General features: G+C 42.8%; 1 protein-coding gene across 1 annotated transcript in view; it reads left to right on the top strand.

The window, feature by feature from the left end:
• The first annotated feature begins 5,667 nt into the window (after positions 1 to 5,667).
• mlycd (malonyl-CoA decarboxylase) overlaps positions 5,668 to 15,032 on the top strand; it is a 55,588-nt gene continuing 46,223 nt past the window's right edge. The window contains exon 1 of the mRNA XM_072279868.1: positions 5,668 to 6,305. Within this exon, the coding sequence (XP_072135969.1) occupies positions 5,802 to 6,305 (504 nt within the window). The 5' untranslated portion in view covers positions 5,668 to 5,801. The remainder of the gene's footprint in view (positions 6,306 to 15,032) is intronic.

The raw sequence follows: 15,032 nt of genomic DNA, 5'->3' as shown, positions 1-15,032 counted from the left end.
CTAAGCTCGTCCCATTTGCCCGCATTTGGCCCATATCCCTCCTCACCAGGGGTTCCCAAACTATTTTATGCCATGGACCCCTATCATTAACCGAGTATCTATGGACCCCAGGTTGGGAACCTCTGCCCTATCTATGTACTCATCCAAATAAGTGGTTTTGCACCCATCACTAGCAGCTCGTTCAACATACCGCTCTCTGTATTAAGTTGCCACACAGGTCCGTTTTAAATTACCTTAAACCTATGACCGCTAGTTTTGTTTGGTCCCTCCCTTTCCCAGATAAAAAAAGACTAGGTGCATTAACCATATTTCTGGGCCAGGGCGGCTCGGCTGGTGAAGCTCAGTTGGCTAGGAGTGGTTGGCCTGGAAGCTGGCTGTGTTTTGCTTGATGCGTGAGTGTGTTTTGGAACCTGTTGAGGGAAAGAGAGTGAGGAAGGAACAGAAATTGCTGGGAGGGGGTCGTGTGGGTCCGGTAATGGTGGACAAGATAAGAGGCGGGGTTGAGGGAAAGAAAGTGGAGAAGGAGAGGGATAGAGACTTGGGACCAGAGGTAGGCAGCTGGGGAGAGGTGGATTATTGTGAAGGGAGAAATAAAGGGAATGAGGAGGTAGTGAGGGGTCGGATGAATAAAAACCAAGACAAAGGGAATAAAAGAATAAGAAATGATAGTGGAGAAAGCTCTGAAAGTGAGGAAGATGAACAAGCTCAGAGAGGAGGTGTTGTCATAATTAGGTTTAATGAGAAGGCTCAGGGACATATGAAGAAAATTAACCCGTTTGTGCTAACAACAACTCTGACAAATAAGGTAGGGGAAATAGTATTTGCAAAAGTCCTTAATGATGGCAATTTATTGGTAAGATGTGTGAATGAGGAACAACTTGAGAAAGCACTCAAGTTAAAAGAGATAGGAAAATGCAAGGTGGAATACACTGGGAGGGTGGGAGCACAAAACAGTGGTTGTAAAGGAGTGATCATGGGGATACCAATGAGTATAAATATGGAGGAGATAAAGAGAAATATCAAAGGAGGGAAAGTAATGAATGTTCAAAGACTGAAAACAACAAAGGAGGGAGTGAAAAAGGAAAGTGAATCAGTATTGATTGAATTTGAAGAAGAAAGAGTGCCAAGGAAGTTGTTCCTGGGTTTCATGAGTTACCCAGTAAGGGTGTATGTGCCAAAGCCACTGAGGTGCTATAATTGTCAAAGGTTTGGACACGTGGCTAAAAATTGTAAAAGGCAGAGGAGATGTGCTAGATGTGGGGGTGATCATGAATATGGAAAGTGCAGAACAGGAGTTCAACCAAAATGCTGCAATTGTGGAGGAGCTCATAATGTTGCATATAGTGGGTGTGAGGTTGTGAGACGGGAGACTAAAATTCAAGAAATAAGAGTGAAAAGAAAGATCACTTATGCAGAAGCTGTAAGAATGTCAAGAGAACAGAATAATGTTCCTAATGAACAGGGAGCAATAGGGATACGAGAGATGCAACAAAGAACAAATGACAGGATTTATGTAGACAAAAAGGCTCTAGTAACATTCATGGCAGGAATGATTAATAGTACTGCTGAGGTAAAGTCAAAAAGTGACAAAATTCAGCTGGTGGTAAAAGCAGCAGTAAACCATTTAGGGTTAGTAGGACTGACATGGGAGGAAGTGAGGGAGAACCTCAGTAATCAGTCAAGCCAGGAAGTGTCATGTGTTGGTTAATACTAATTATGGTGATTCTTTTACAATGGAATGCAAGGAGCTTACTGGCCAATAGCCAGGAATTCAAGCACTTTATTAAAGAAATGGTTGTAAAACCGGATGTAGTGTGTATTCAGGAAACTTGGTTGAAACCAACTTTAGACTTTGTGGTATATGGGTATACAATGATAAGGAAAGATAGAAATCTAGGGGGAGGAGGGGGTTGTGCTATGTTAATCAAGCAAGGTATACCATATAGGGTACTGGAAAAAGGAGATGATCAGGAATACATAGTGGTGGAAGTGTGGGAGAGAGGGGAGGGAGTGGTTATAATTAACTACTACAATCCATGTAAAAGGTTGGATTTGGACAGCCTATTAAAGATACAAGGACAAAACAGACATAAAGTAGTGTGGTGTGCAGATTTCAATGCTCATAGCACAATATGGGGGGGATCAGATTACAGATCCAAATGGAAAGGTAATTGAAGATTTGGTGGAAGAAAGGGATTTGGTGTGTATGAATGATGGTAGCGGCACAAGGATAGGTATAACAACAGGAACTGAGTCAGTGTTAGATATTACGTTAGTGTCTAATACTTTGGCTGGCATTAGTAACTGGGGAGTTTGGACTGCTTCAACAGTAGGCAGTGATCACTACCCAGTTTTGTGTTCAGTGGGTGAAAGAGTTGAAGTAAGACCAGGTGGCGGAACCCCAAAGTGGGTGTTTGAAAAAGCTGATTGGGGTAAGTTCCAGAAGTTGAGTGAAGAAGGGTTGACAAAGATTGATATTTCTGGAAATGTAGATGAATTAAACAGTCAGGTGACTTCAGCAATTATCATGGCAGCAGAAGGATCTATACCTAGGAGTAAAAATAGGATGAATAGAAAACTGGTACCATGGTGGACAGAGGAATGTTGTCAGGCTGTAAAAAAACAGAAATAGAGCATTCAGGCTAGTTAAAAGAACCCATAATATGCAGCATTTGGTTCAATATAAGAAAGCACAGGCAGTGGTGAGGAGAACTATACGTCAAGCTAAAAGGGCAAGTTGGAGGAGTTTTTGCGACAAGATAGGAAGAACAACACCTGTGGGAGAGATATGAGGAATGATTAAGAGGATGGGAGGAGATAGAAGGGAATGGGAATATCCAGTAATGATATCTGAGGAGGAAACTGCAGTCTCCAGTAGGGATAAGGCTGAGGTCATGGCCAAGTCATTTGTACTGATACACAGTTCAGAAAATTTGTCTGAAGAAGGGAGAAGAAGAAGGGAAAGAATAATGAGCCAACACCCAGGTGTGTTAAGCAGGAGGGAAGGAACAGATGATATAATTGATGATCCATTTACATTTAGCAGAAATGGTGAGAGCAATAAAGAGATCGAGACCAACCTCCCCAGGGAAAGATCTGATATGCTCTGTGATGCTAAAAAATCTAGGAGAAGGAGCGCTCTTGAAGTTGCTGCATTTTTATAACAGAGTGTGGGAGGAGGGAAGATTACCAAGTGCATGGAAAGAAGCAGTAGTAATTCCAATAAGGAAGCCTGGCAAGGATCTGTCAAAACCCACTAGCTACAGACCAATTGCATTAACATCAAGTATATGTAAGATAATGGAAAGGATGATAACAGAAAGGTTATCATATGAGCTTGAGAAAAGGGGAATGCTGGCAAGTTATCAGAGTGGTTTTAGAAAGGGAAGGAATTCCATGGACTCAGTGATTATGTTAGAGACTGAAATAAAGAAGGCCCAGGCAAATAGAGAGTCAGTAGTGGCAGTGTTCTTTGACATTGAAAAAGCCTATGATATGATGTGGAAGGAAGGATTATTAATTAAACTGCACAAGATGGGGGTTGGTGGGAGAGTTTTTAATTGGATTAAAGATTTTTTGTTTGGTAGAAAAATTCAAGTTCGGATTGGATCAGAATTATCAAAGCAGTACATAGTGGAAAATGGCACACCTCAAGGTAGTGTGATTAGCCCATTACTTTTCATGACTATGATCAATGATGTCTTCACAAAGGTACCAGTGGATATAGGTAGGTCACTGTTTGTGGATGATGGGGCCTTGTGGAAAAGAGGCAGGAACATGGACCATATAATCAGGAAACTACAAGAAGCAATTGATGAAGTGGTGGAGTGGGGTTATGATTGGGGATGTAGATTTTCAGTAGACAAAACTCAATCTGTATTTTTTACCAGGAAAAGGGTTGAGGTAGGGAAGAAGTTAAGGATGTATGGGGTTGAATTAGAAAGGGTTGCATCATTTAAATTTCTGGGAGTTATATTTGATTCACAATTAACATGGGCAGACCATATCAGGAAAGTTGAGGAGAAATGTAAAAAAGTAATAAATGTGATGAGATGTTTGACTGGTAGGGAATGGGGAGCAAGTTGTTCAGCTTTGAAGACAATGTATGTGGCTTTAGTAAGATCTGTATTGGATTATGGAAATATAGTATATGGATCAGCAGCTAGGTCTCTTATAAGGAAACTGGATGTGATTCAGGCTCAGGCCTTGAGAGTGTGCAGTGGGGCTTTTAAAACGTCACCAGTGTCAGCCCTACAGGTAGAAATGGGAATAATGCCTTTGGAACTAAGAAGGATGCAACTGATGGCAAACTACTGGGCTAACTTGCAGGGGCACAATGATTCTCACCCTACTAAAGGAGTGTTGCAGGAGTGCTGGGAAAATGGGAGGTTTCAGAGGGATACCTTTAGTCGGGTAGGGAATGATATCGCGAAAGAATGTGGAGTATTTGATCTGAGGATAAGTCCTTCAGTAGTTTATCCGGTTGTAGCTCCATGGAAGCTTGTATGGCCTGACATAGACTGGCATTTGTTAGAGGCAAAAAGGAAAGAAAGACATAAAACAGATTTGGTAAATGCATTTAACTGTCATGTGATGGAAAAGTATAGTGATTATACTCACATTTATACAGATGGTGCGAAGGAACCTGCAACAGGAGTGACAGGGTTTGGGGTGGTCATACCAGCAAAAGAAATTGGAATCAGCAGAAGAACATCTAATAAGTTAGGAGTGTTTACAGTGGAGATGCTGGCGGTGTTGGTTGCGTTGCAATGGGTGCAGAAAGCCAGACAAGTCAAAGCATTGATATGTTCAGATTCATCCTCCGTTCTAGCAAGTTTACGGTCTTTTCACACAAACAGTCGGCAAGATGTACTTTATGAAGTCCTTCAGTTAGTTACAAGGATTGCAAATCAGGGAGGTCAGGTAAAATTTCTATGGGTTCCAGCACATGTAGGGGTGAAGGGGAATGAGAGGGTGGATGAGTTGGCAAAGAGGGCGTTAAAGAAAGAAAATGTGGAGATGCACATTAGTATCAGTAAAGCAGAGGTTAAGTGTGTAATCTGGGAAAAAGTCAACCGAATGTGGCAAGAAAGATGGGACAGGGAGGGGAAAGGGAGGCATTTATATTAAATACAAAAGAGTGTTGCAGTTACTAGGGTAGGTAATGGAAACAGAAGAGAGGAAATTGTGTGGACTAGGTTAAGGCTGGGGCATTGTGCACTAAACAAAACATTGAAAATGATAGGGAAACACCAGACAGGATTGTGTGAGGAATGTCAGGAAGAGGAGTTAGTAGAACATGTAGTTCTGAGTTGCAGGAAGTATGGGATACAGAGAGAGATGATGAGAAATAAATTAAAGGAGTTGGGGATGCAGGAATTCACATTAAAAGGGTTGCTGGGCATGGGTGAAAGAGCAGAAGTCCAGGTATTTTTAGCATTTTTAAGGGGTACAGGGTTTTTTTTTATAGAATATGACGAATAAACAGGAATAGGATACTAGGATGGTGAAGTGTAGGTAGGTGTGTGTGTGTGAGTGTGAGTGAGTGAGAGAGATTGATTGATTGATTGAGTGAAGGGATTTAGAATGTATGTCTAGTGCACATTCTGGAGCAGAGGGTGGCGGTAATGCACCGTTAAACTGGATGCCAACCGCCGTAAAACAAGATACAGACAGAACCGTATTTCTGCAAGTGCTATCTAGAAATGTCAAGTTCCGGGCCCGGGTGGGAAGTGCCGGTGCAGTTGCCAGGGTGACTGCTCAGAACGGGCGCAGCGCAGGCCGATTTGAACCAAGGCAGAATGCGTTGGCCGCTGTTGTGGGCGTCCGGGCGGCAGGCGGCCACTTTGCTGTGTTACCCGGGAGGGCCGCGCTTCTGCAGCGCAGCCCGAGGCCCCGAGATGGACGAGGTGCTCCGGCGGACGGTCGCGGCCTGCGAGCCCCAGCCCCGGGAGAAGACGGCGCCGGCGGCTCTGTTCGAGGAGCAGACGCGAGAGTTTGTGCGCTTTTATCGCGGCCTAAGCGCAGAGCAGAGGCCGGACTTTCTGGCCAAGCTGACAGCCGAGTACGGCGTGCAGCACGGCAGGGTGGGCGAACTGTGCGGCCGGCTGGCCGAGGCCCAGTGCCGGGACCTGGGCGCCCTGCTGCAGGCAGAGGAGCGGCTGCGGAACGCACTGACACCCCGCTACAGCGTCCTCATCAGCCGCATCGGTCGCCTGGAGGACGGAGTGAAGTTCATTGTCGACCTACGGGCTGACGTCCTGCGGTACCTGAAAATGAGGCCTGCCGACAGTCCGCATATCAAGGTGAGAGTAGGGGTAGGTGGGGACGCAACTAGCCTCTACACCTCGGGACTGCGTTCTTCCACAACACTCAGTATTCATCCACCCCAACCAACACCCTTATTCCTACTGTTGTGTACAGAATATTTTAGTAACATTGCAAATATATTTAAGATTAAGAATTTTTGTTGTTTGGATAATGTAAAATTATGTCAATGGCATACATGTGCATCTCACTCATAGTAAAGAACCAAATTTACATGCATCTCTCGTGCTCCATTGCTTTTCTTTTTAATTTTATATTTTGAGGTTACAAAACATAACGGTGGCGACAAGTAAGTTTTAAATATATCCGAGATGACAACTTGCCTGTTGAAGCGCAGCGAGCTGTTCCAGTTTAAAAAAAAGTGTAGTGAGTCATTAGAGTTAAAAAAAAATCACGTCATGTGTTCTTTGGAAGGGAAGAGACGTTTAAATAAAAAAAAGGCAGAAAACGGACAAATTAATGGGTTCATAAACAGTGAATATCACGTGATAACAATCATAAATTTTTAAAACAAAGCAGAAGTGGCTGACTACATGGGAAAGATAGTGCGTTAGATTGCGCAAGAGATATCTAGAATATGTATGAAGCAAGTGAGCAGTATTTTGAAGCAAATGAATTAGCCAATGAAAAGCAACTGCCAGTTTTGCCGATCGTGTACATCAGACCAATGCAGGTTTAAAGATGAAACTTGCAGAAAATACACCAATGAAGGACACATACATAAGAAATAAATAGGGAATAGGAGCAGGAGTAGGCCATCTGACCCTTTCAGCCTGCTCTGCCACTCAATAAGTTAATGGGGGATCTGGCCATGAAATTATCTCCACCTACCTGCCTTTTCACCATAACCTCTAATTCCCCTACCAGGCAAAAATCTACCCAACCTTGTTATAAATATATGTTTACTGAGGTAGCCTCCACTGCTTCATTGGGCAGAGAATTCCATAAATTCACCACTCTGGGAAAAGTAATTCCTCCTCATCTTCATCCTAAGTCTACTCTGCTGAATCTTGAGGCGATGTCTCCTAGTTCTCGTCCCACCTACCAGTGGAAACAACTTTCCTGCCTCTATCCCTTTCATAATTTTATATTTTTCTATAAGATCTTCTCTCATCCTTCAGAATTCCAGCGAGTACAGTCCCTGGCGACTCAATCTCTCCTCATAGTCTAAGCTCCTCATCTCTGGAATCAACCTGGTGAACTCCCCTTACACCACTTCCAAAGTCAGTGTATCCTTCCTCAAGTAGGGAAACCAGAACAGAACGCAGTACCCAAGGGGCAGCCTCACAAGTACCCTGTACAGTTGCAGTGTAACCTCCCTGCTCTTAAATTCAATCCCTCCAGCAGTGAAGGCCAACATTCCATTTGCCTTCTTGATAGCCTGCTGCACCTGCAAACCAACCTTTTGTGATTCATGCACAAGCACTTCCAAGACCCTCTGCACAGCAGCATGCTGCAATATTTTTACCATTTAAATAATGATCTGCTCTTTCATTTTTCTCTACAAAGTGGATGACCTCACATTTACCAACATTATACTCCATCTGCCAGACTCTTGACCACTCACTTAACCTATCTATATCTCTCTGCAGACTCTCCATATCTTGTGCACAATTTGCTTTTCCACTTAATTTAGTATCATCAGCTAACATAGATAAACTACAGTCAGTCCCCTCTTCCAGATGATTAATGTATATTGTAAACAGTTAGGGGCCCAGCACCGACTCCTGAAGTACGTTGCTCACCACTGATTGCCAACCAGAGTAACATCCATGTATCCCAACTTTCTGCTGTCTATTAGTTAACCAATCCTCTGTCCATGCTAATACATCACTCTCAACTCTATGCATTCTTATCTTATGCACAAGTCTTTAATGCGGCACCATATTGAACGTCTTCTGGAAATCCAAGTAAATAACGTCCATATGCTCCCCTTTATCCACTGTGTTTGTTATATCCTCAAAAACTCCAGTAAGTTTGTCAAACTGTACTTGCTTTTGCTAAATCCATGCTGTGTCTGCCTGATGGATCCATTTCTTTCCAGATGCTTCACTATTTCTTCTTTAGTGATAGCTTCAAGAATTTTACCAACTAGGTGTTAAACCAACTGGCCTATAGTTACCTGCCTTTTGCTTACATCCTTTTTTGAACAGTGGCTTGACGTTCACCATCTTTCAATCTGCTGGGACCTGCCCAAAGTCCAGAAAATTGTGGTAAATTATCAGCAAAGCCTGTACTATAACTTCTGCCATTTCTTTCAGGACCTTAGGATGCATTCCATCAGGACCAGGGGACTTATCCATCTTCAGGCCCACAAGTTTGCTCAGCACTATCTCTTTAGTGATAGCTGTAGTATCGAGGTCCTCACCTCCCATTGCATCCATAGCATCTCTCTTTGGCATGTTAGATGTGTCCTCCACCGTGAAGACCGACACAAAATAGTCATTCAAAGCCTCTGCCATTTCCTTATTACTCAATATCAATTCCCCCTCCTTGTTCCCCAAGGGAACACGTTAGCCACGCTTTTCCGTTTTATATAATTATAAAAACTTCTACTATTCGTTTTTTATATTTTGTGCTGCTCATTTTCATAATCTAGCATCTCTTTCTTTATTGCTGGCTTAGTGGTTCTTTGTTGCTTTTTAAAGTTTCTCCAATCTTCCTGTTTCCAGCTACTCTTGACGACTTTGTATGAACAAGCTTTTAGATTGATGCCTTCTTTTATTTCCTTAGTTATCCAAGGCTGGCTCTCCCCACCCTTGCTGTTCTTGCTTTAAACTGGAATATACTTTTGTTGAGCGCCATGAAAAAACCTCTTTGAAAGTCTTCCACTGTTCCCCAACTGTCCCACCATATAGCCTGTGTTCCCAGTCTACACTAGCCAAATCCTTCCTCATCCCAGTGCAGTCTTCATTGTTTAGGCATAATACGCTGGTTTTAGATTGAACTATTGCACCCTCCATTTGTATGAGAAACTCAATCATACCGTGATCACTCTTTCCAAGAGATTCCGTAACTACTAGATCATTAATTTTATCTGTCTCATTGCATAGGACTAGATCTGAGATAGCATGTTCCCTTGTAGGTTCGGTAACATGCTGTTCAAGAAAGCATCGTGAACGTATTCTATGAAGTCCTCCTCAAGACTGCCTCGATCAGCATTATTCACCCAATCTATGTGCAAATTACAGTCCCCCATGATAATTACTGTTCCATTCCTCAGATATTTCTCGGTTTATTGCCTGTGCCACTAGTGTTATTATTCGATGGCCGATTGACTAACTCTCACCAGTGATTTTTTTTTCCCCTTTTCTATTCCTAATCTCTACCCAGATGGATTCAACATTCTGCTCCTTAGATCTTGTATCATCTCTCACTATTGTCCTAATCTCAACTTCAATTAAGAGCGCTACCCCACCTCCCTTACCTTCCTGCCTATCCTTCTGTATTTCTTGATATCCTTGGATATTTAATTCCCAATCCTGTCCACCCTGCAACCACATCTCTGTAATGGCTGCTAAATCATACCTCATTGTACTTACTGATTTGTGCCACAAGTTCACTGACCTTGTTTCGAATACAGCAGGCTTTCAAATAAAGTTCCCTTACACTCATTGTGCTTTTAAAATCTTGTAATCTTTTACTCTTTCGCACTTGACTTCACTCCACTCTTACTTTTTTTTTATCTTTTACTTTTTTTTAAATCTGTATTGACACTTTTGTTTTACTTTATTTCTCCAGTCTGTTGAACCAACACCCCCCCTCCCCACTATTTCGTTTCAAGCTCTATCCACAGTCCTAGTTATGCGATTCTCTAGGATCCTGGTCCCATCACGGCCCTGGTGGAGCCCGTCCCATTGGTACAGCTCCCTTCTTCCCGAATACTGGTGCCAGTTTCCCATTGATTCAAGCCCACTTCTCCCACACCAATCCTTGAACCGTGCATTTAATTCTAATCTTGACCCTATGTCAATTTGCAAGTGGTTCAGGTAGTAACCTAGAGATTACCAGCTTTTTGGTTCTGCTTTTTAATTTAGTCCCTAGCTGCTCAAATTCCCTTAGCAGAACCTCTCTCCTCGCTCCACCTATGTCATTGTTACCCACATGGACCTCAACAACTGGATTTTTCCCCTCCTACTGCAAGTGCCGCAGGCCAGATAAGATGCCTCGAACCCAGGCACCAGGCAGGCAAGACAGCCTTCGGGACGCTCTATCCTTGCGACAGAGAACTTTTGTCTATTCCCCTGACTCTACTATCCCCAATTACCATTACATTTCTCTTCTCTCCCCCCTCTTAAATGACTCCCTGATGGTGCCAGTTAGGCTTACTAATCCTTCCGACAATCCCCATTCTCATTCAGACGGAGCAAGAATCTCAGACCTGTTGGTCAAGCTCAAGGGCTGAGGCTCGTCCAGCACTGTCTGTTGGATCCCACTACCCGCCTCACTTGCGTGCAGACCCTCTTTCCCCTGACCACAAACTAAATTTGAGGCAGCTAATCTAATGGGTGTGACTTCCCCCTGAAACAGAGAATCCAGGTAACTTTCCCCCTCCTTGATGTTCTGCAGTGTTTGAAGCTCATATTCCAGGTCATCAACTTTGAGCCTGAGTTCTTCAAGCAGCCAATACTTGCTGCAGATGCAGTCACCAGGAACCACAGTGGGGTCCACCAGCTCCCGTGTCATGCAGCTACAGCATATCACCTGATCCTGCATTATCCCTTTATTTAATTAGCTGTAATTTAGTGACTTTTTATTCAACCACTACAAAAGCCTTACCTGTGCCTCCTTGCCAAAGCCTCATGTTCTCACTTCTACACTTGTCCACTCACACAATGGCTGCTCTGCTTTGGCCTTGCTTTACTTTTATTTGCTCCTGCAAATGAATCGCAAATCGATTGGTCCGCAGCTAATGCACCGAGCCCCAGGAAGCACTCCTTTTTAAAATTCTCTCCCCCCCCCCCCCATCTCTCCCCCCCTCCCCCTGTGAATTGATTGGTCAGCCACTAATGCTACATACAAAGAGCATGCTGGGCAGACAAAAGTAAAAAGACTACAGGGAGGTGAAAAAGATGGAAGTTGCAGTTTCATAAAGAGCAGTAATCTGCAAGTTGTTGATGAAAAGTCTGATGAGAGTGACACAGAACTGGATAGCTTGGAATTTATAATGTGAAAATATCAATAGATAAGCAATATGACTTGTACTAGAAGTGAACAGCAAATTAATTAAAATGTAATTGGGCACTGGCTGGGCTGTTTCAGTCATTCATTCCACAAATTGAAATTAAACAGCATTTCAAAGATACTGAACTGAAGCCTGCAGATATCCACCTAAGAACTTGTACTGGAGAAAAGATATCTCCCGTGGAAATGACATTTGTATGAGGATATCTTTGCAAACTTTACTGGAGGAAAACACTTCAGCAAAGTGGACAGCGAGGCACCGTAAACACTCACAAAGGGCTTTATCACTAATAGGCTTATTTTTGGAATCGCATCTGTGCCTACACTGGCAGAAAGCGATGGAGCAGGTGCTGCAAGGCTGTCCAGACATTCAGTGTTAACTGGATAATGTACTTTTTTACTGGTAAAAATGACAAGGAATGTTTCCAAAATCTCAAGACATTATTAAAAAGATTAATACTTGCAGAGAGAATTAGGCCGGTTAGAAGAGTGGGCTGAAAGATGGCAGATAGAGTTTAATGCTGATAAATGTGAGGTGTTACATTTTGGTAGGACTAATCAAAATAGGACATACATGGTAAATGGTAGGGCATTGAAAAATGCAGTAGAGCAGAGGAACCTAGGAGTATTGGTGCATAGTTCCCTGAAGGTGGAATCTCATGTGGATAGGGTGGTGAAGAAAGCTTTTGGTATGCTGGCCTTTATAAATCAGAGCATTGAGTATAGGAGTTGGGGTGTAATGTTGAAATTGTACAAGGCATTAGTGAGGCCAAATTTGGAGTATCATGTACAGTTTTGGTCACCGAATTATAGGAAAGATGTCAACAAAATAGAGTACAGAGAAGATTTACTAGAATGTTACCTGGGTTTCATCACCTGAGTTACAGAGAAAGGTTGAACAAGTTGGGTCTTTATTTGGAACGTATAAGGTTGAGGAGGGACTTGATAGAGGTATTTAAAATTATGAGGGGGATAGATAGAGTTGACGTGGATAGGCTTTTTCCATTGAGAGTGGAGGAGATTCAAATAAGAGGACATGAGTTGAGAGTTAAAGGGCAAAAGTTTAGGGGTAACATGAGGGGGAACTTCTTTACTCAGAGAGTGGTAGCTGTCTGGAACGAACTTCCAGCAGGAGTGGTTGAGGCAGGTTTGATGTTGTCGTTTAAAGTTAAATTGGACAACCATATGGACAGGAAAGGAATGGAGGGTTATGGGCTGAGTGCAGGTCGGTGGGACTAGGTGAGAGTAAGAGTTCGGCACGGACTAGAAGGGCCGAGATGACCTGTTTCCATGCTGTAATTGTTATATGGTGATATGGTTATATTAGAAGATTAGGGGCTCAGAGCATGATGCAACTAGTGTGACTTCTTTAAACCAAGCACCAATTACTGTGGTTACACCATTTTTTGCACAAGTGGTAAACAAGTGTGTTGAGAAAATTCAAGCAGTGTAGGATGCCCTAAGGCCAAAGATAATGTCACAGTTGCAGTCCTTTTTAGGATTTGTCAATTACTATGACAGGTTGCTGCCAAACCTACCTACTGTGTTACACCCCTTGAACTCATTACTACAGATTGGGAAGAAGTGGCAATGGACAAAGCAGTGTATGGTAGCTTTCAAAAGGGTAAAGGAAACAGTGACATCAGACACTGTACTTGCACATTATGATCCACATCGTCCAGTAAAGCTTGCCTGTGACACCTCGCCTTTTGGTATAGGTGCAGTCATGTTAGATGTTATGAGTGACGGCAGTGAACGCCCCATAGCCTTTGCATCACTCTCCCTTATTGCTACAGAGCAAAATTATGCACAAATTGGCAGAGAGGCCTTGCGTCTGGTTTGGTGTGTAAAGTGTTTCAACCAGTACTTGTATGGGAGAGGGTTGACCCTCATTACTGATCATCGACCACTAGTGTCCTTTTTCATTCTACAGAAGGGTATTCCAGCAGCGTGAATGCAGAGATGGGCTCTGTTTCTTCTAGGACACAATTACAAGACTGAATTCTTGTACTAATCATAGAAATGCTGATGGATTATCCTCGAAAAAGGAAACCCCTGAAAAATTTACAAGAGGACACTTCTCTTGACATATTCTCGCTAATGCAAGTTGAAAGTCTTCCGATTATGCTAGAGATAATCCAAAGGGAAACCAGAGAAGATGCCACACTCTCTCAGGCCTACATGCCCCCCGAAATGGCGGGAATGTACAGCTGAAATCCCAGTTACCCCATTTTGACCAGGGCTATAATGAACTTACCCTTGTAGGAGGTTGCCTTATGTGGGGATTGTAAGTTGATGTACAATCCAAGCTGAGAGCTAATGTGTTGGAGGAGCTACATGCTGGTCATCTTAGTGTGGTCAAAATGAATGCATTGGCTCAAAGCTTTGTCAGGTGGGCTGGGATAGTTAAGCAGATGGAGCAGTTTACTACGCACTATTCAGGATGCCAACACCTGCAGAAGAAAAGTATCCAGAGCTGTCAGAATCACTTCCTGCAGTTCCAGAGTCAATTCCTGTAACAACCCGGAGGAGGCCTCTGAACCTGAGATTGTTTCAAGCCAAGCCGAGTGACCTCCCTGGTCAGCAAAGATGTTATCCCACAAGTAAGAAATCCTCCACAGTGATTAAATCTTGGGACCGGAATGGGGCAATGTAAATTTACTATGCTGTGGATATCTATGTTATAGTTGTTTTATATCATATACTATGTATATAGTTGAAATGAATCTTACGTTAAGTTGGAGTTTATAGCTGAGCAGGGAAGAGTGTTATATATTTAATATTTCAGTAATACTGTAAATTGTTTGATTAAGCATTCTTGTTTAAATAATTCAAGACAGGTTATATGTAAAGATAGGTGAATGTCATATGTCATTGCACAACATGTTAGATGGGCGTGCCTCACTAAAAGAACAAAGTTTACACACATCTCTTGGGCTCCCTTGTTTTTGTTTTCATTTGCTTTATGTTTTGGAGTTAAAAGCATAACACCTACAACCAAGAGAAAATCTGCAGATGCTGGAAATACAAACAATGCACACAAAATGCTGGATGAACTCGGCAGGCCAGGCAACATCTATTCTGGAAAGGTGTAATAATAACAGGGTTGTCGTGGTGGGAGGTTTTAATTTCCTAAATATCGATTGGCATCTCCCTAGAGCGAGGGGTTTAGATGGGGTGGAGATTGTTAGGAGTGTTCAGGAAGGTTTCTTGACACAATACGTAGATAAGCCTACAAGAGGAGAGGCTGTACTTGATCTAGTATTGGGAAATGAACCTGGTCAGGTGTCAGATCCCTGAGTGGGAGAGCATTTTGGAGATAGTGATCACAATTCTATCGCCTTTACCATAGCATTGGACAGGAACAGAAACTGACAAGTTAGGAAAGCATTTAATTGAAGTAAGGGGATATATGAGGCTATCAAGCAGGAACTTGGAAGCATAAATTGAGAACAGATGTTCTATAGGAAATGTACGGAAGAAATGTGACAAATGTTTAGGGGATATTTGCGTGGAGTTCT

Source organism: Mobula birostris, chromosome 15 (genome assembly GCF_030028105.1).
Source record: "Mobula birostris isolate sMobBir1 chromosome 15, sMobBir1.hap1, whole genome shotgun sequence".
Taxonomy (NCBI): Eukaryota; Metazoa; Chordata; class Chondrichthyes; order Myliobatiformes; family Myliobatidae; genus Mobula; species Mobula birostris.
This window is presented reverse-complemented; position numbering and strand designations above follow the sequence as displayed.